General features: G+C 55.3%; 1 protein-coding gene across 1 annotated transcript; it reads right to left on the bottom strand.

Moving 5' to 3' along the window:
- Positions 1–2,376: 2,376 nt before the first annotated feature.
- On the bottom strand, positions 2,377–19,165 carry LOC144739275 (AP-1 complex subunit gamma-1-like; the record flags this gene model as incomplete). Its single annotated transcript, XM_078622243.1, is given in 14 exon segments — positions 2,377–4,434; positions 5,689–5,787; positions 6,388–6,578; positions 7,410–7,482; positions 7,484–7,512; positions 8,050–8,117; positions 8,119–8,207; positions 15,052–15,171; positions 15,173–15,218; positions 16,165–16,217; positions 16,220–16,271; positions 17,806–17,930; positions 18,246–18,257; positions 19,043–19,165. Coding segments are annotated over 14 exon segments (1,182 nt in total), but the record flags the coding sequence as incomplete, so codon positions are not given.
- Positions 19,166–19,400: the final 235 nt, after the last annotated feature.

Genomic DNA, 19,400 nt, shown 5'->3' with positions numbered 1-19,400 from the left:
AAAAAGTTTCTCGAAAATTTCAGTGCCTAGATTTGATGTCAATAATAAATTTTTGTCTTCTAAAAAAATCTGTAATCGATTACACTGGTCAACACACTTTATCTGGCATAAGGTATTCCAACAGTTTTAAGGTAATTTTGGGGGGTGCTGATTCCAAATCTGGCATCAGTTTTTGTCTATCACATCAGGTTTTTCAGATATCAAATATTGCATTTTCAATAACAACTGCGGAAGAAAAATATTAAATAAATGTGGATATCTACATAAAATGATATTATAAACACACTTTCCTAAAAATACAGCACCATATTTTAACACTAAAGCAGTCACTGACTCGCAACAACTTGCAATCATAAGTGACAGAGTTAATTTCGGGTAAAATCAATGAAAATGGGGTATGCCGATAGCACAAAAATGAGATGTGATGGAGCAAATCTGAGATCAGATTTGGAATCAGCACCCTGAAATTAGTCTAGAACAGCTGCAAAAGTCCAGGCCAGAATTTGTTTTTTTTGTTGACCAGTGTTATTAAATCCTTTATATTAAGTTCACTTGCTTGCTTGCGCGCTTACGACCGTGCAAATCTTTCGGTCGTTTTTTAACCCACTTCCCGTGATCCAATCGAGCTGACATTTTGCACACAGACTCGTTGTGCGTGACAATTAATTTTCGTGAAAAAAAAATTCCCACATTTTACACTGTTTAGGGAATTTTTAAAAAAATATTTAATTACCAATAGCTTAATGGTGGCAGACAATCATCTGACCCATAGGTGGCAGCCATCTCAAGCCAGAGGACGAGAGGACTCTAGCCGCCCCGATGCCACGCATATAAAGGATTAATAGTGAAAAACTTAGTTTTTACGGGTTCATTTTTTTTGTATTCGACTATAACTTTTTTTACATGGACTGCAAATCCCGGCGCGAAACATCGTGACCTGTGATGTTTCTACCCACGTGGACTTTAGCGAAAGAACCAAGAGGATGGATTCCTGAAGTGACGAAAGCTTCAAATCAAGATGCCACTCCCTGTTGTTTGGCAGTCTCCTGCCCCGAGTAGAGGACTGTCCACCCCTCATGGTGACTGGAGCCAGAGCCGGACCACCGGACCTCCTGAGTACCACAGATCCAGGCCAGACGGTACCGGTCCAGCTCCCGACAGAGGAGTGGCAGCCTCTCCTCCGCAGTGAGCGTTCGAACATTCCACGTGGCCACACGTAGTGGCTTTTCGTTGTTTATGGAGGAGCCCCGAGGGTGAAGATTCAATCTCCTGGCTCCGCCAATTGGGGTTTGGCCAGGAGACGTCATAGACGCCTGTCCCCCCGGGGCCTCCGGCACAAGCTTAGGTAGATGTTTGACACGTGGTTTAGTGGTAATTAATTGAAGGTGGAGGGGTTACCAGCCCCTCGCACAAATGCAGAGCCCCCATTGACCGCTGTGCTGGCTACAAACGCATTGAGGGGAAAAGGCGAATGGAATTGGCCGTTTCCCCCCCCCCACGCAATTGCTTTCATCCACCATAGCGGATACGTCCGGCACCAACGAGGGAGGTCGGGGGTTGGTGGGTGGGTGAGTGAGTGGGTGAGTGGGTGGGTGAGTGTGTGAGTAACAGAGTGAGTGGGTGGGTGAGTAATAAGAGTGAGTGAGTGGGTGGGTGAGTGTGTAACAGAGTGAGTGGGTGGGTGAGTAATAAGAGTGGGTGGGTGAGTGAATGAGTGGGTGAGTGAGTGGGTGGGTGAGTGGGTGTGAGTAATAGAGTGGGTGGGTGAGTGGGTGAGTGGGTGTGAGTAATAGAGTGGGTGGGTGGGCGAGTGAGTGGGTGGGTGAGTGTGTGAGTAAGAGAGTGGGTGAGTGAATGAGTGGGTGGGTGGGCGGGCGAGTGAGTGGGTGGGTGAGTGTGTGAGTAATAGAGTGGGTGGGTGGGCGAGTGAGTGGGTGGGTGAGTGGGTGGGTGAGCAATTCCCCCCCAAGGAAATCGCTCGCATCCAGCGCACCGTCACCATCCGGGGGCTCCACTGGATTTATCCGAACCACCGCACACACACACGTATACACGCACACACGTATACACACACACGTATACACACACACGCACACACGCACACGAGCCAGATCTGCTCCTGAAAGTCTCCACTACACCTCATCAGTTTTTCTTGTTCAAAGAGATCTTTTAATGGTTCTGTCAAACTCAAAAACCTCCCCCCACCCTCACCCCCCCACCCTCACCCCCCCCCACCCTCACCCCCCCCACCCTCACCCCCCCCCACCCTCACCCTCCCACCCTCACCCCCCGAGACCCATACGCCGAACATTATCCGAGCGCGCTTATTTTTTTTTACAAATCATTAACTTTTCAACATCATTTATTCTCCTTTAATTTCCTTATCCGCACACGCGCACACACATATATATGTCGTTCTATTAATTTACCATCGATTATTTTAATCATCATTTTATTATTATTTTCTCCAACCACCCGTTAAGGCCCCCCCCCCCTTCCTAAAGCGAGACGTTACGATCACCACATCCACCACACACGTACACACATCACACACCACACGCACACACCACACACACACCACACGCACAGACATCACACCACACACACCACAAACACCCACCACACACGTACACACACACCACACGCACCACACACACAACACACACACACACAGACACACCACACACACACACAGACACCACACCACACACACCACACATACCACACCACACATCACACCACACAGACACACACCACACACACCACACCACACACATCACACCACACACCGACACACCACACACCACACAGACACACACCACACAGACACACACACACCACACACACACAAGACAAAGGTTCCACCCCTGGTGCAGCCTCCACGCAAGAGGCTGCTGCTAGAGTAGCCGCAGCAGTCCCTAGACACACAGACAAAGGTGCCCCGCGTAGCCTCTAACAGGCTGCAGGGGCAAGTGCTGCTAGCGAGTAGCAGTGCCTATAGACAAAGGTCCCTCGTGTAGCCTCTAACAGCCTGTAGGGGCAAGTGCTGCTAGGAGCGAGTAGCAGATGGACGGTCGGTGGTGAGTGGTGAGTGAGTGGTGGTGAGTGAGTGGGTGGGTGAGTGATGAGTGGGTGGGTGAGTAGTGAGTGAGTAGGTGGGTGAGTGCATGGGTGGGTGAGTGGGTGAGTGAGTGGGTGTGTGTCCCACACAGACACACCCACACGGACACACACATCCACACACCCACATGCACGGACACACACACGGATACACACAGCCACACGCGCTCACCCCACCACACACGGCCTCCTGATGACGCCTGCTGCTGCTGCTACTGCTGCTACGTGGAGTCTGCGTCTCTCTCACCATCATCACGGTGGCTAGGAGATGTTGACTGCCTCGCCTGCTCGCTCACCCACTCACTTACTCACCTGCTCACTCACTCGTAAACTCACCCACCCGCTCACCCACTCACTCACCCACCCGGTCATATGCTCACCCACCACTCACCTGATTGTACGCTCACCCACCTGCTCACCCGCCTGCTCACCCGCCTGCCCGTTTCCGTGGTTACGTAGTCGCTGTAAGCCCCGCCCCCTAAAATCAACATCGCCCACCCCACCCCCTTCGTCAACAACAACAAACAACAACAACAACAACAACGAGAGAGAGAGAGGGGGGGGGGGGTAACCTCTCTATTGCAAGGTCGTTGCAACGCAACATCCACCCACGTGGTCCCCCCCACCACTACCACCACACCCCCCACTATTACCACGCCCCCCCCCACTAATACCACGCCCCCCACCAATGGAGCCCCCCCCCCCCACTTCTCCGGTTGTTGCAGCTGTTGTTGACGTTGTTGTTGTGGTAGATGCTTGTTGTTGTTGTTGTAGCGGTGATGTTGTTGTTGACGATGTTGTTGTGGTAGATGCTTGTTGTTGTTGATGTTGTTGTTGACGATGTTGTTGTTGTGGTTGATGTTGCTGTTGTTGTTGTTGTGGTAGATGCTTGTTGTTGTTGTTGTTGATGTAGCAGTGATGTTGTTGTTGTGGTTGATGTTGCTGTTGTTGTTGTTGTGGTAGATGCTTGTTGTTGTTGATGTAGCAGTGATGTTGTTGTTGTGGTTGATGTTGCTGTTGTTGTTGTTGTGGTAGATGCTTGTTGTTGTTGATGTTGTTGTAGCGGTGATGTATGTTGTTGACGTTGTGGTTGATGCTTGTTGTTGTTGATGTTGTTATTGTTGACGATGTTGATGTTGTTGTGGTTGATGCTGCTGTTGTTATTGTTGTTGTTGCCGTGGTGGTGGTGGTGGTGGTGGTGGTGGTGGCGAGTCACTGGTAGGTCTGCGGAGGGAAGTTGTTGACTTCCCCAATGTCGGTGACGGTGGCGCCACGGTGCGTGTAGGAGAGCTTGATGCGCATACGCAGCTGGTGCTGAAACAACAACAACAACAACCATCAACAACGACAACAACATCAACAACAACAACCAACAACAACAGCAGCAGCTGGCACCAACGGTGTGTGTAGGGTGGTGAGAGGGTGGTGAGTGGGTGGTGAGGGTGAGTGAGTGGTGAGTGTGTGGTGAGTGGGTGGTGAGTGGGTGGTGAGTGGGTGGTGAGGGTGAGTGGGTGGATGAGTGTGTGGTGAGTGAGTGGTGAGTGAGTGGATGGTGAGTGTGTGGTGAGTGAGTGGTGAGTGTGTGGTGAGTGAGTGGTGAGTGAGTGAGTAGGTGGTGAGTAGGTGGTGAGTGGGTGGTGAGTGTGTGGTGAGTGAGTGAGTGGGTGGTGAGTGGGTGGTGAGTGGGTGGTGAGTGGGTGGTGAGTGGGTGGTGAGGGTGAGTGTGTGGTGAGTGAGTGAGTGAGTGGTGAGTGAGTGAGTGGTGAGTGAGTGAGTGAGTGGTGAGTGAGTGAGTGGTGAGTGGGTGGTGAGTGGGTGGTGAGTGAGTGTGTGGTGAGGGTGAGTGGGTGGTGAGTGTGTGGTGAGTGAGTGAGTGAGTGAGTGGTGAGTGAGTGAGTGGTGAGTGAGTGAGTGGTGAGTGAGTGAGTGGTGAGTGAGTGGTGAGTGTGTAGTGAGTGTGCACCTTGTTGGGGTTGAGCACGCGCATGAGCTGTGTGTGTGGTGAGTGGTGAGTGAGTGGTGAGGGTGAGTGGGTGGTGAGTGAGTGGTGAGTGTGTGGTGAGTGTGCACCTTGTTGGGGTTGAGCACGCGCATGAGCTGTGTGTGTGGTGAGTGGTGAGTGAGTGAGTGTGTGGTGAGTGAGTGGTGAGTGTGTGGTGAGTGTGCACCTTGTTGGGGTTGAGCACGCGCATGAGCTGTGTGTGTGGTGAGTGGTGAGTGAGTGAGTGTGTGGTGAGTGAGTGGTGAGTGTGTAGTGAGTGTGCACCTTGTTGGGGTTGAGCACGCGCATGAGCTGTGTGTGTGGTGAGTGGTGAGTGAGTGGTGAGGGTGAGTGGGTGGTGAGTGTGTGGTGAGTGGGTGGTGAGTGTGCACCTTGTTGGGGTTGAGCACGCGCATGAGCTGAGTGTGTGGTGAGTGGTGAGTGGTGAGTGAGTGAGTGGTGAGTGAGTGGTGAGTGTGCACCTTGTTGGGGTTGAGCACGCGCATGAGCTGTGTGTGTGGTGAGTGGTGAGTGAGTGGTGAGTGAGTGTGTGGTGAGTGTGTGGTGAGTGAGTGGTGAGTGTGCACCTTGTTGGGGTTGAGCACGCGCATGAGCTGAGTCACGGTGCCAGCTCCGTGCGCTGGCACCGTGCTGCTGCTGGGAGACAGCAGCTGGAGCTGGAACGTCTGACACACACACAGACACACACACACACAGTCAGTCACACAACATACACATACAGTTACACACACAGTCACACAGTCACACATACACACATACAGTCACACACACACACAGACACACAGTCACACACACACACAGTTACACACACACAGACACACACAGACACACACAGTTACACACACACAGACACAGTTACACACACACAGTTACACACATACACACAGTTACACACACACACAGACACACACAGACACACACAGACACACACAGTTACACACACACAGACACAGTCACACACACGGAGACACAGCACCACCAACCCACCACTACCACTGCACCATCACCACCACCCCCATCACCACCACACCCCTCTACCACACCACCACAAGACCACCACACCACTACCACTCCACCACACCGTCACCGCCACCACCGCTACACCATCACCACCACTACCACCCCCACCACACCACCACACCACCACCACCACTCCACCACCACGCCGCCACCACCACGCCGCCACCACCACCACCGCACCACCACCACCGCACCACCACCACCGCACCACTACCGCACCACCACCACCACGGCCACGGCGTCACCTTGGGCACGGCTGCCTGGAAGACGAAGTCTGCCATGTCGGCGTCGCTGGAGTTGGTGGCGCGCAGGGAGATGGTGGTGAGCCCCCCCCCCGGCGGGGCCCCCCCCCTCTCAAAGGCAAACTCCACGCGGAGGCCGCCCTTCTCAAACGCCACCATCGCCGGGATCATGCCTCCTCCAACTCCACCACCTCCTACGGGAGGGGGCGGGGTGGGGCGGGAGGGGGGGGGGGGGGCGGGGGGAGGGGTGGGGGGGCGGAGGGGTGGAGGGCGGAAGGGGGCGGGGGGGGGGACCGGGGGGAGGTGCGGGGGGGAGTGACTGAGTGAGCGAGTGACTGAGTGAGTGAGCGACTGAGTGAGTGAGCGAGTGACTGAGTGAGCGAGTGACTGAGTGAGCGAGTGACTGAGTGAGCGAGCGACTGAGTGAGTGAGCGACTGAGTGAGTGAGCGAGTGACTGAGTGAGCGAGTGACTGAGTGAGTGAGCGACTGACTGAGTGAGCGAGCGACTGACCGAGTGAGTGAGCGAGCGAGTGAGTCAGCGACTGACTAGTGAGCGAGCGACAGAGAGCGAGCGACTGACTGAGTGAGCGACTGACTGAGCGAGCGACTGACTGAGTGAGTGACTGACTGAGTGAGTGACTGAGTGAGCGACTGACTGAGTGAGTGACTGAGTGAGCGACTGACTGAGCGAGCGACTGACTGAGCGAGCGACTGACTGAGCGAGCGACTGACTGAGCGAGCGACTGACTGAGTGAGTGACTGAGTGAGCGACTGACTGAGTGAGTGACTGAGTGAGCGAGTGACTGAGTGAGCGAGTGACTGACTGACTGAGTGAGCGACTGAGCGAGCGAGCGACTGAGTGAGTGACTGACTGAGCGAGCGACTGACTGAGTGAGTGAGCGAGCGAGCGACTGAGTGAGCGACTGACTGAGTGAGCGACTGACTGAGTGAGTGAGCGAGCGAGCGAGCGAGCGACTGAGTGAGTGACTGACTGAGCGAGCGACTGAGTGAGTGAGCGTCTCACTGTGCAGGGCGTTGTTGAAGGGCGACTCGCTGGTGATGGACCCCAGGCTGTCGAGAAGAAACGCAGGAGGGGGGTCCCTGCAGCGTGGACACTGGGGGGGGGCCTGCACCCCCACACACAGACAAAGGTGCCCCGTGTAGCCTTAACAGGGTGTAGGGGCAAGTGCTGAGTAGCAGCTGCAACTTCTACATACAATCACACCATCATTCACTCACACACACACCATCACTCACTCACTCACACACACTCACTCACACACACCATCACTTACTCACACACTCACCATCACTCACTCACACACACCATCACTTACTCACACACTCACCATCACTCACTCACTCACTCACACACACCATCACTTACTCACACACTCACTATCACTCACTCACACACCATCACTCACTCACACACACTCACCATCACTCAACAACTCAATCACACACTCACTATCATTCAACCACTCCCCCGCACTCCCCCGCACTCCCCCGCACTCCCCCGCACTCCCCCGCACTCCCCCGCACTCCCCCGCACTCCCCCGCACAACCCCCGCACTCCCCCGCACAACCCCGCACAACCCCCGCACTCCCCCGCACTCCCCCCACTCCCTCGCACTCCCCCACACAGCGGCCTGCGTGCGTACCGGAGATGTCGAGTCCGAGGAGGTTGAGGAGGTCACCTCCTCCTCCTCCTCCTCCTCCTGCCGCCGAGGGGGGGCGGCGGCTTGGAGGGGAGGGAGGAGTTTGAGAGTGGGGGGCCGGCCGTGGTGCTGCCCCCCAATAGGTCAAGCAGATCCGTCACCTGGGGCAATCGGGGACGGTGGGGGGGGCGGAGGGGGGTTAAGGGGGGGGGGGGGGGACACGCATTGAAGCGCACGGCATTGTGGGGAATTACCCACGAGGCTTTGCAGTTCCTAAGTTTGGCGTAGATAAGGTGATGCCTCCACTGCTACCACCACCACAACTATCACCACCACCACCACGACTACCACCACTACCACCACCACCACCACCACGACTACCACCACTACCACCACCACCACCACTACCACCACCACACTACCACCACCACCACCACCACGACTACCACCACTACCACCACCACCACGACTACCACCACACTACCACCACCACCACGACTACCACCACTACCACCACCACCGCCACCACCACCACGACCACCACCACCACTACCACCATCACCACGACTGGCTACCACCACCACCACCACCACGACTACCACCACTACCACCACCACCGCCACCACCACCACGACCACCATCACCACGACTGGCTACCACCACCACCACCACTACCACCATCACCAGCAGCAGCACTGCTGCCATCGCCAGTACCAACACCGCTACCACCACCACTACCAACACCATTACCCTGCACCGCCATTACCACCATCACCACCACCACTCACCGGTGCTACCCATGGCCTGTGTGAGAGTGTGAGTGAGAGTGTGAGTGAGTGTGTGTGTGCGAGTGTGACTGTGTGAGTGAGTGTGTGAGCGAGTGTGAGTGTGTGAGTGCGTGTGAGTGAGTGTGTGAGCGAGTGTGAGTGTGTGAGTGAGTGTGTGAGTGTGTGAGTGACTGTATGAGTGAGTGAGTGTATGAGGGAGTGAGTGTGTGAGTGAGTGTATGAGGGAGTGTGTGTGCGAGTGTGTGTGAGTGAGTGTGTGTGAGTGTGAGTGTGTGAGCGACTGTGTGAGTGAGTGACTGTGTGAGTGACTGTGTGAGTGAGTGTGTGAGTGACTGTGTGAGTGTATGAGGGAGTGAGTGTGTGAGTGAGTGTATGAGGGAGTGTGTGTGCGAGTGTGTGTGAGTGAGTGTGTGTGAGTGTGAGTGTGTGAGCGACTGTGTGAGTGAGTGACTGTGTGAGTGACTGTGTGAGTGAGTGTGTGAGTGACTGAGTGAGTGACTGAGTGACTGTGTGTGTGAGTGACTGTGTGAGTGAGTGACTGTGTGAGTGAGTGACTGTGTGAGTGAGTGACTGTGTGTGACTGTGTGAGTGAGTGACTGTGTGAGTGAGTGACTGTGTGAGTGAGTGACTGTGTGAGCGAGTGACTGTGTGTGCGAGTGACTGTGTGTGCGAGTGACTGTGTGAGTGAGTGACTGTGTGTGACTGTGTGAGTGAGTGACTGTGTGAGTGAGTGACTGTGTGAGTGAGTGACTGTGTGAGTGAGTGACTGTGTGAGCGAGTGACTGTGTGTGCGAGTGACTGTGTGTGCGAGTGACTGTGTGAGTGACTGTGTGAGTGAGTGACTGTGTGAGTGAGTGACTGTGTGTGACTGTGTGAGTGAGTGACTGTGTGAGTGAGTGACTGTGTGAGTGAGTGACTGTGTGTGCGAGTGACTGTGTGTGCGAGTGACTGTGTGAGTGTGTGAGTGAGTGACTGTGTGTGCGAGTGACTGGTGTGAGTGAGTGTGTGAGCGAGTGTGAGTGTGTGAGTGCGTGTGAGTGAGTGTGTGAGGCGAGTGTGAGTGTGTGAGTGAGTGTGTGAGTGTGTGAGTGACTGTATGAGTGAGTGAGTGTATGAGGGAGTGAGTGTGTGACGTGAGTGTATGAGGGAGTGTGTGTGCGAGTGTGTGTGAGTGAGTGTGTGTGAGTGTGAGTGTGGTGAGCGACTGTGTGAGTGAGTGACTGTGTGAGTGACTGTGTGAGTGAGTGTGTGAGTGACTGAGTGAGTGACTGAGTGACTGTGTGTTGTGAGTGACTGTGTGAGTGAGTGACTGTGTGTGCGAGTGACTGTGTGTGACTGTGTGTGACTGTGTGAGTGAGTGACTGAGTGACTGAGTGACTGTGTGAGTGACTGTGTGAGTGAGTGACTGTGTGAGTGAGTGACTGTGTGTGACTGTGTGAGTGAGTGACTGTGTGAGTGAGTGACTGTGTGTGCGAGTGACTGTGTGTGCGAGTGACTGTGTGTGCGAGTGACTGTGTGAGTGACGTGGATGTGTGAGTGAGTGAGTGAGTGACTGTGTGTGCGAGTGACTGTGTGAGTGAGTGTGTGAGCGAGTGTGAGTGTGTGTGAGTGCGTTGTGAGTGAGTGTGTGAGCGAGTGTGAGTGTGTGAGTGAGTGTGTGAGTGTGTGAGTGACTGTAATGAGTGAGTGAGTGTATGAGGGAGTGAGTGTATGAGGGAGTGTGTGTGCGAGTGTGGTGTGAGTGAGTGTGTGTGAGTGTGAGTGTGTGAGCGACTGTGTGAGTGAGTGACTGTGTGAGTGACTGTGTGAGTGACTGAGTGAGTGACTGTGTGAGTGTGTGAGTGACTGTGTGAGTGTGGGAGTGTGAGTGTGTGACTGTGTGAGTGACTGTGTGACTGTGTGAGTGACTGTGCGAGTGACTGAGTGACTGTGTGAGTGAGTGACTGTGTGAAGTGAGTGACTGTGTGAGTGAGTGACTGTGTGTGACTGGTGTGAGTGAGTGACTGTGTGAGTGAGTGACTGTGTGTGCGAGTGACTGTGTGTGCGAGTGACTGTGTGTGCGAGTGACTGTGGAGTGTGTGAGTGAGTGACTGTGTGAGTGAGTGACTGTGTGACTGTGTGTGTGAGTGACTGTGTGAGTGACTGTGTGAGTGAGTGAGTGTGTGACCGGGTGAGAGTGTGTGAGTGAGTGAGTGTGAGTGAGTGTGAGTGTGTGACTGTGTGAGTGTGTGAGTGACTGTGTGAGTGTAAGTGTGTGAGGTGAGTGACTGTGTGAGTGACTGTTTGTGAGTGAGTGACTGTGTGTGTGAGTGACTGTGTGAGTGTAAGTGTGTGAGTGACTGTGTGAGTGTGTGAGTGAGTGAGTGTGTGAGCGAGTGTGAGTGTGTGAGTGAGTGTGTGAGGGTGTGTGAGTGTGTGAGTGACTGTATGAGTGAGTGAGTGTATGAGGGAGTGAGTGTGTGAGTGTATGAGGGAGTGTGTGTGCGAGTGTGTGTGAGTGAGTGTGTGTGAGTGTGAGTGTGTGAGCGACTGTGTGAGTGAGTGACTGTGTGAGTGACTGTGTGAGTGAGTGTGTGAGTGACTGAGTGAGTGACTGTGTGAGTGTGTGAGTGACTGTGTGAGTGTGGGAGTGTGAGTGTGTGACTGTGTGACTGTGTGAATGACTGTGCGAGTGACTGTGCGAGTGACTGAGTGACTGTGTGAGTGAGTGACTGTGTGAGTGAGTGACTGTGTGAGTGAGTGACTGTGTGAGTGAGTGACTGTGTGAGTGAGTGACTGTGTGAGTGAGTGACTGTGTGAGTGAGTGACTGTGTGTGCGAGTGACTGTGTGTGCGAGTGACTGTATGTGCGAATGACTGTGTGGAGTGTGTGAGTGAGTGACTGTGTGAGTGAGTGACTGTGTGACTGTGGTGAGTGAGTGACTGTGTGTGTGAGTGACTGTGTGAGTGACTGTGTGAGTGAGTGTGTGAGTGACTGTGTGAGTGTATGAGGGAGTGAGTGTGTGAGTGAGTGTATGAGGGAGTGTGTGTGCGAGTGTGTGTGAGTGAGTGTGTGTGAGTGTGAGTGTGTGAGCGACTGTGTGAGTGAGTGACTGTGTGAGTGACTGTGTGAGTGAGTGTGTGAGTGACTGAGTGAGTGACTGAGTGACTGTGTGTGTGAGTGACTGTGTGAGTGAGTGACTTGTGTTGAGTGAGTGACTGTGTGAGTGAGTGACTGTGTGTGACTGTGTGAGTGAGTGACTGTGTGAGTGAGTGACTGTGTGAGTGAGTGACTGTGTGAGCGAGTGACTGTGTGTGCGAGTGACTGTGTGTGCGAGTGACTGTGTGAGTGACTGTGTGAGTGAGTGACTGTGTGAGTGAGTGACTGTGTGTGACTGTGTGAGTGAGTGACTGTGTGAGTGAGTGACTGTGTGAGTGAGTGACTTGTGTGAGTGAGTGACTGTGTGTGCGAGTGACTGTGTGTGCGAGTGACTGTGTGAGTGTGTGAGTGAGTGACTGTGTGTGCGAGTGACTGTGTGAGTGAGTGTGTGAGCGAGTGTGAGTGTGTGAGTGCGTGTGAGTGAGTGTGTGAGAGCGAGTGTGAGTGTGTGAGTGAGTGTGTGAGTGTGTGAGTGACTGTATGAGTGAGTGAGTGTATGAGGGAGTGAGTGTGTGAGTGAGTGTATGAGGGAGTGTGTGCGAGTGTGTGTGAGTGAGTGTGTTGTGAGTGTGAGTGTGTGAGCGACTGTGTGAGTGAGTGACTGTGTGAGTGACTGTGTGAGTGAGTGTGTGAGTGACTGAGTGAGTGACTGAGTGACTGTGTGTGTGAGTGACTGTGTGAGTGAGTGACTGTGTGTGCGAGTGACTGTGTGTGACTGTGTGTGACTGTGTGAGTGAGTGACTGAGTGACTGAGGTGACTGTGTGAGTGACTGTGTGAGTGAGTGACTGTGTGAGTGAGTGACTGTGTTGACTGTGTGAGTGAGTGACTGTGTGTGTGAGTGACTGTGTGTGCGAGTGACTGTGTGTGCGAGTGGACTGTGTGTGCGAGTGACTGTGTGAGTGTGTGAGTGAGTGACTGTGTGTGCGAGTGACTGTGTGAGTGAGTGTTGTGAGCGAGTGTGAGTGTGTGGTGAGTGCGTGTGAGTGAGTGTGTGAGCGAGTGTGAGTGTGTGAGTGAGTGTGTGAGTGTGTGAGTGACTGTATGAGGTGAGTGAGTGTATGAGGGAGTGAGTGTATTGAGGGAGTGTGTGTGCGAGTGTGTGTGAGTGAGTGTGTGTGTGAGTGTGAGTGTGTGAGCGACTGTGTGAGTGAGTGACTGTGTGAGTGACTGTGTGAGTGACTGAGTGAGTGACTGTGTGAGTGTGTGAGTGACTGTGTGAGTGTGGGAGTGTGAGTGTGTGACTGTTGTGAGTGACTGTGTGACTGTGTGAGTGACTGTGCGAGTGACTGAGTGACTGTGTGAGTGAGTGACTGTGTGAGTGATGTGACTGTGTGAGTGAGTGACTGTGTGTGACTGTGTGAGTGAGTGACTGTGTGAGTGAGTGACTGTGTGTGCCGAGGTGACTGTGTGTGCGAGTGACCTGTGTGTGCGAGTGACTGTGTGAGTGTGTGAGTGAGTGACTGTTGTGAGTGAGTGACTGTGTGACTGTGTGTGTGAGTGACTGTGTGAGTGACTGTGTGAGTGAGTGAGTGTGTGACCGGGTGAGTGTGTGAGTGAGTGAGTGTGAGTGAGTGTGAGTGTGTGACTGTGTGAGTGTGTGAGTGACTGTGTGAGTGTAAGTGTGTGAGTGAGTGACTGTGTGAGTGACTGTTTGTGAGTGAGTGACTGGTCTAGTGTGTGAGTGACTGTGTGAGTGTAAAGTGTGTGAGTGACTGTGTGAGTGTGTGAGTGAGTGAGTGGTGTGAGCGAGTGTGAGTGTGTGAGTGAGTGTGTGAGTGTGTGTGAGTGTGTGAGTGACTGTATGAGTGAGTGAGTGTATGAGGGAGTGAGGTGTGTGAGTGTATGAGGGAGTGTGTGTGCGAGTGTGTGTGAGTGAGTGTGTGTGAGTGTGAGTGTGTGAGCGACTGTGTGAGTGAGTGACTGTGTGAGTGACTGGTGTGAGTGAGTGTGTGAGTGACTGAGTGAGTGACTGTGTGAGTGTGTGAGTGACTGTGTGAGTGTGGGAGTGTGAGTGTGTGACTGTGTGACTGTGTGAATGACTGTGCGAGTGACTGAGTGACTGTGTGATTGTGAGTGACTGTGTGAGTGAGTGACTGTGTGAGTGAGTGACTGTGGTGAGTGAGTGACTGTGTGTGCGAGTGACTGTGTGTAGCGAGTGACTGTATGTGCGAGTGACTGTGTGAGTGTGTGAGTGATGTGACTGTGTGAGTGAGTGACTGTGTGACTGTGTGAGTGAGTGACTGTGTGTGTGTGAGTGACTGTGTGAGTGACTGTGTGATGTGAGTGAGTGAGTGTGTGACCGGGTAGTGTGTGTGTGAGGGTGAGTGTGGAGTGAGTGAGTGTGTGACTGTGTGAGTGTGGTGAGTGACTGTGTGAGTGTAAGTGTGGTGAGTGAGTGACTGTGTGAGTGACTGTGTGTGAGTGAGTGACTGTGTGTGTGAGTGACTGTGTGAGTGTAAGTGTGTGAGTGAGTGACTGTGTGAGTGTGTGAGTGAGTGTGTGACTGGTGTGTGAGTGACTGTGTGAGTGTGTGAGTGAGTGAATGAGTGAGTGACTGTAGTGAGTGACTGTGTGAGTGTGTGAGTGACTGTGTGAGTGACTGTGTGAGTGACTGTGTGAGTGTGTGAGTGAGTGAGTGACTGTGTGAGTGAGTGTAAGTGTGTGAGTGAGTGACTTTGTGTGTGTATGAGTGAGTGACTGTGTGAGTGTGTGAGTGACTGTGTGAGTGACTGTGTGAGTGACTGTGTGAGTCACTGTGCGAGTGACTGTGTGAGTGACTGTGTGAGTGAGTGTAAGTGTGGTGAGTGAGTGACTTTGTGTGTGTATGAGTGAGTGACTGTGTGAGTGTGTGAGTGAGTGACTGTGTGAGTGACTGTGTGAGTGTGTGAGTGAGTGAGGTGGACTGTGTGAGTGAGTGTAAGTGTGTGAGTGAGTGACTTTGTGTGTGTATGAGTGAGTGACTGTGTGAGTGTGGTGAGTGACTGTGTGACTGTGTGAGTGAGTGACTTTGAGAGTGACTGAGTGACTGAGTGACTGTGTGTGCGAGTGACTGTGTGAGTGAGTGTGCGGAGGAGTCACCTCTGAGGAGGAGGAGGAGGGTGGAGCGACGGACGACGCCACTGCCGAGGGGTCGGCCTTCTTGCGCTCGCCGGCTTCGGCGTCGCCGTTGGTTTCTCCGTTGGCGTCCGTGGGGCCGTTTGGCCGTGGCCCTCTCCATCACCGGCATGCGCTCCAGCAGCGCCGGCCTGCACCGCCGGCACCACCGCCGTCAAACAAGCCACCACCACCGCCACAACCACGGACACAACGCCACCACCGCCACAACCACGGCCACAGTGACGGTCACCGTCACCACCACCGTCAACAAAGCCACTGCAGCCACCAACACCACGGCCACGGCCGCGCGCCGCAGCCACCCGCCACGACCACCGTTACCACCGCCACCACCGCCGTCACCACCGCCACCACCGCTCCACCACCGCCACCACCGCCACCACCGCCACCACCGCCACCCACCGCCACCACCCGCCACCACCCGCCACCACCGCCAACAACCGCCGGACGTCACCACGGCGCGTGTCACACCGCGGGCTACGGAAACAGCTGCTGTTTCACCACCAAGTGGCGGTGACCATCACCACGCTTGCCTGTGCCAGGGCTAGGTGCAGGAGGAGGAGGTCACGGGACAGACCCGGCAGATGCCGTGGGTTGACTGCTGTGCCAGGCTAGGTGCAGAGGGAAGAGGTCACGGGACAGACCCAGCAGATGCCATGGGTTTGACTGCTGTGCCAGGCTAGGTGCAGGAGGTCACGGGACAGGACCCAGCAGGTTGCCGTGGGATGACTGCTGTGCCAGGCTAGGTGCAGGAGGAGGTCACGGGACAGACCCAGCAGATGCCATGGGTTGACTGCTGTGCCAGGCTAGGTGCAGATGCACCACCACCCGTGCCCCCCACTGTGCCAACTGGTCGCTGCGTTTTATCCGCCCGGCGCTCCGCTCGTTGTTGTGAGCGGCGACGCCCCTCAACGTGCACCAAGCCTGGCACTGCCCAGTAGCGTCCTTCACGAGCCTCCTCCTCCTCCTCCCTACACACCCTCGCCCGCTCGCCCTCACCACCCGCCCCGCTCGCCCGCCCTCCCCGCTCGCCCGCCCTCCCCGCTCGCCCGCACGCCTCGCCCCTCCCGCCCTCACCGCATGTGGTCGAACTTGTGGAAGAGTGTGGTGTATTCGACCGCACGCTTGCTGCCAACTCCATGTCGATGCTGCTGCCGTAGATAGACACCACCTTGCGGATACGACTGCACGCACAGACGCACACACACACACGTAGTCACACACACACACGTGTCAAGTTGTCACCAACACACACACGCACGCACACAGACACACACACACGCACAGCACCACAGACACACACACACACGTACCGTCACACGCACACACACACGTACCGTCACACGCACACACACACGTACCGTCACACGCACACACACATACGTACCGTCACACACACATACACACAGACACACACGTACCGTCACACACACACACGTACCGTCACACACGCACACACACACACGCACGTACCGTCACACAGACACACACACCACACGTACCGTCATACACACGCATACACATACGTACCGTCACACGCGCACACACACGTACCGTCACACACACGCACACACACACACACACACGTACCGTCACACACACACGCACACACACAGACACACACATACGTATCGTCACACACACACACACACGGACACATGCACTCACACACGCACACAGACACACACACATACCGTCACACGCACGCACACACGTATGGTCACACACACACAGACACACACCGACACCATCCACGCACACACACACGCACGCACGCACACACACGGACACCACAGGGCTGTGGGGCAAGTGCTGTTAGTAGCATCACCAGCGCCCTATAGACACACAGACAAAGGTCCCCCGTGTAGCCTGTAACAGACTGTAGGGGCAAGTGCAGTTATCGAACACCTACGAAGGCCGGCACTGTGGCACACGAGGGGGTGGGTGGCCAGCACCACGCCCGGCCGCCTTTGTCTCCCCAGTGGCGATGTTTACTACACCACCACTGCTACACCGGCTACTCATTTGAGGCTGAGACGACCTAGGGGAGGCCCAGGACCGGTTCAGATAATCGTCACCGGTGGTGTTGGCCGGTGAGCGGGAATCGAACTCGGGTCGCCGGGTTCGTAGCGCTAACCACTGCACCACCACTCCCACTCACGCACGCACAGATACACGGACACACGCACAAAGTGAGTGAGTGAGTGAGTGCATTAGTGAGTCCCTAGTGAGTGTACTAGTGAGTGAGTGAGTGTACTAGTGAGTGAGTGTACTAGTGAGTGTACTAGTGAGTGAGTGAGTGTACTAGTGAGTGAGTGTACTAGTGAGTGAGTGTACTAGTGAGTGAGTGTACTAGTGAGTGAGTGTAGCTAGTGAGTGTACTAGTGAGTGAGTGAGTGTACTAGTGAGTGAGTGTACTAGTGAGTGAGTGTACTAGTGAGTGAGTGTACTAGTGAGTGAGTGTACTAGTGAGTGAGTGTACTAGTGAGTGAGTGTACTAGTGAGTGAGTGAGTAGTACTAGTGAGTGAGTGAGTGTACTAGTGAGTGAGTGTACTAGTGAGTGAGTGTACTAGTGAGTGAGTGAGTGTACTAGTGAGTGAGTGAGTGTACGAGTGAGTGTACTAGTGAGTGTACTAGTGAGTGAGTGAGTGTACTAGTGAGTGAGTGAGTGTACTAGTGAGTGTACTAGTGAGTGAGTGAGTGAGTGTACTAGTCACTTGGTACTGGAGAAGCGAGTGCTCAGCTTCATGGAGGCGGTGAGCGCGTAGCCGCGGGTGATGGACGTCGACAGGTTGGACTGCAGGACCCCCTCCAGCACGTCCAGCACCTCGTCCTCCGTTACCTGCGTCACCACGGCAACGGGGGGGAGGGGGGGGGGAATCGTCACCATGGCGACGGGGGAGAGGGGGAGGCATCGTCACCATGGCGACGGAGGGAGGGGGAGGGGGGAGGCATCGTCACCATGGCGACGGGGAGGAGGGGGGAGGCATCGTCACCCATGACCATGGCGACGGGGGACGGAGGGGGGAGGCATCGTCACCATGGCGACGGGGGAGGAGAGGGGGGAGGCATCGTCACCACGGCGACGGGGGGGCCCCTCCCCCCACGTGACTCCACCCCACCTCTACAGGCCCCTCCCCCACGTGACTCCACCCACCTCTATAGGCCCCTCCCCCACGTGACTCCACCCACCTCTATAGGCCCCTCCCCCCACGTGACTCCACCCCACCTCTACAGGCCCCTCCCCCCACGTGACTCCACCCACCTCTTATAGGCTCCTCCTCCTCCGCAGTGTCCCGACAGCAGCAGGTCTCCGTACTCACCCACACACCACGCAGCCACCTGCACCAGCGGGGGCTGGGGGGGGGCACGTGGGGGGGGGCACGTTGGGGGGGGGAGGGGGCACGTGGGTGGGGGGGGGACACGACACATGGGGTGGGGGGGCACGTGGGGGGGGGGAGGAGACGTGGGGGGGGCACGTGGGGGGGGCACGTGGGAGGGGTGGGGGGGGGACACGTGGGTGGGGGGGCACGTGGGGTGGGGTGGGGGGGACACGTGGGTGGGGGGGACACGGGGCACGTGGGAGGGGGGGGGGACACATGGGGGCTGGAGGGGGTGGTACGTGGGGGGGGGAGGAGACGTGGGGGGGCACGTGAGCACTGCAAACCAGCACAGCGTAGAGTGGGGTGCATAGTGGGGGGGGGGGGGGGGGGGGTGGGGGGAGGGGCAAATGGAGGAGGGATTGGGAGGTGCATGATGACGATGATGACGATGATGAGATGGAGGATGAAGATGATGCTGAGGATGATGAAGATGATGATGACGATGACGACGATGATGATGACGACGATGATGATGACGACAATGACGATGATGACGACAACGACGACGATGATGATGATGATGACGATGACGACGATGATGACGATGATGATGACGATGATGAGGCGTCACCTGTGAGATGTCTTCCTGCATGGCCTTGAAGAGGCGCTGCACCGTGTAGGAGTGCAGCTGCGTCGTGTTGGTGATCAGCTGGATGAGGTTGGGCACAGCGTCGTCACGCACGTAGCTCCCCGCCTGCACACGCACACATCGTCACCATCACCATCATCACCACCACCACAGTCACCAACCACATCACTCACCATCCATCATCATCACTCACCGTCAACACCACCACCATCATCACCACCATCACCACCACCATCATCACCACCATCATCACCACCACCACCCACCAATCATCATCACCACCACCACCATCACTGCCCTGACAGGACAACTATGGGTCTCTGTGATGAGTCTGTGGGTC

This window comes from Lampetra planeri, unplaced genomic scaffold, assembly GCF_965212315.1.
Source record: "Lampetra planeri unplaced genomic scaffold, kcLamPlan1.2.h2 scaffold_1394, whole genome shotgun sequence".
Lineage (NCBI taxonomy): Eukaryota > Metazoa > Chordata > Hyperoartia > Petromyzontiformes > Petromyzontidae > Lampetra > Lampetra planeri.
This window is presented reverse-complemented; position numbering and strand designations above follow the sequence as displayed.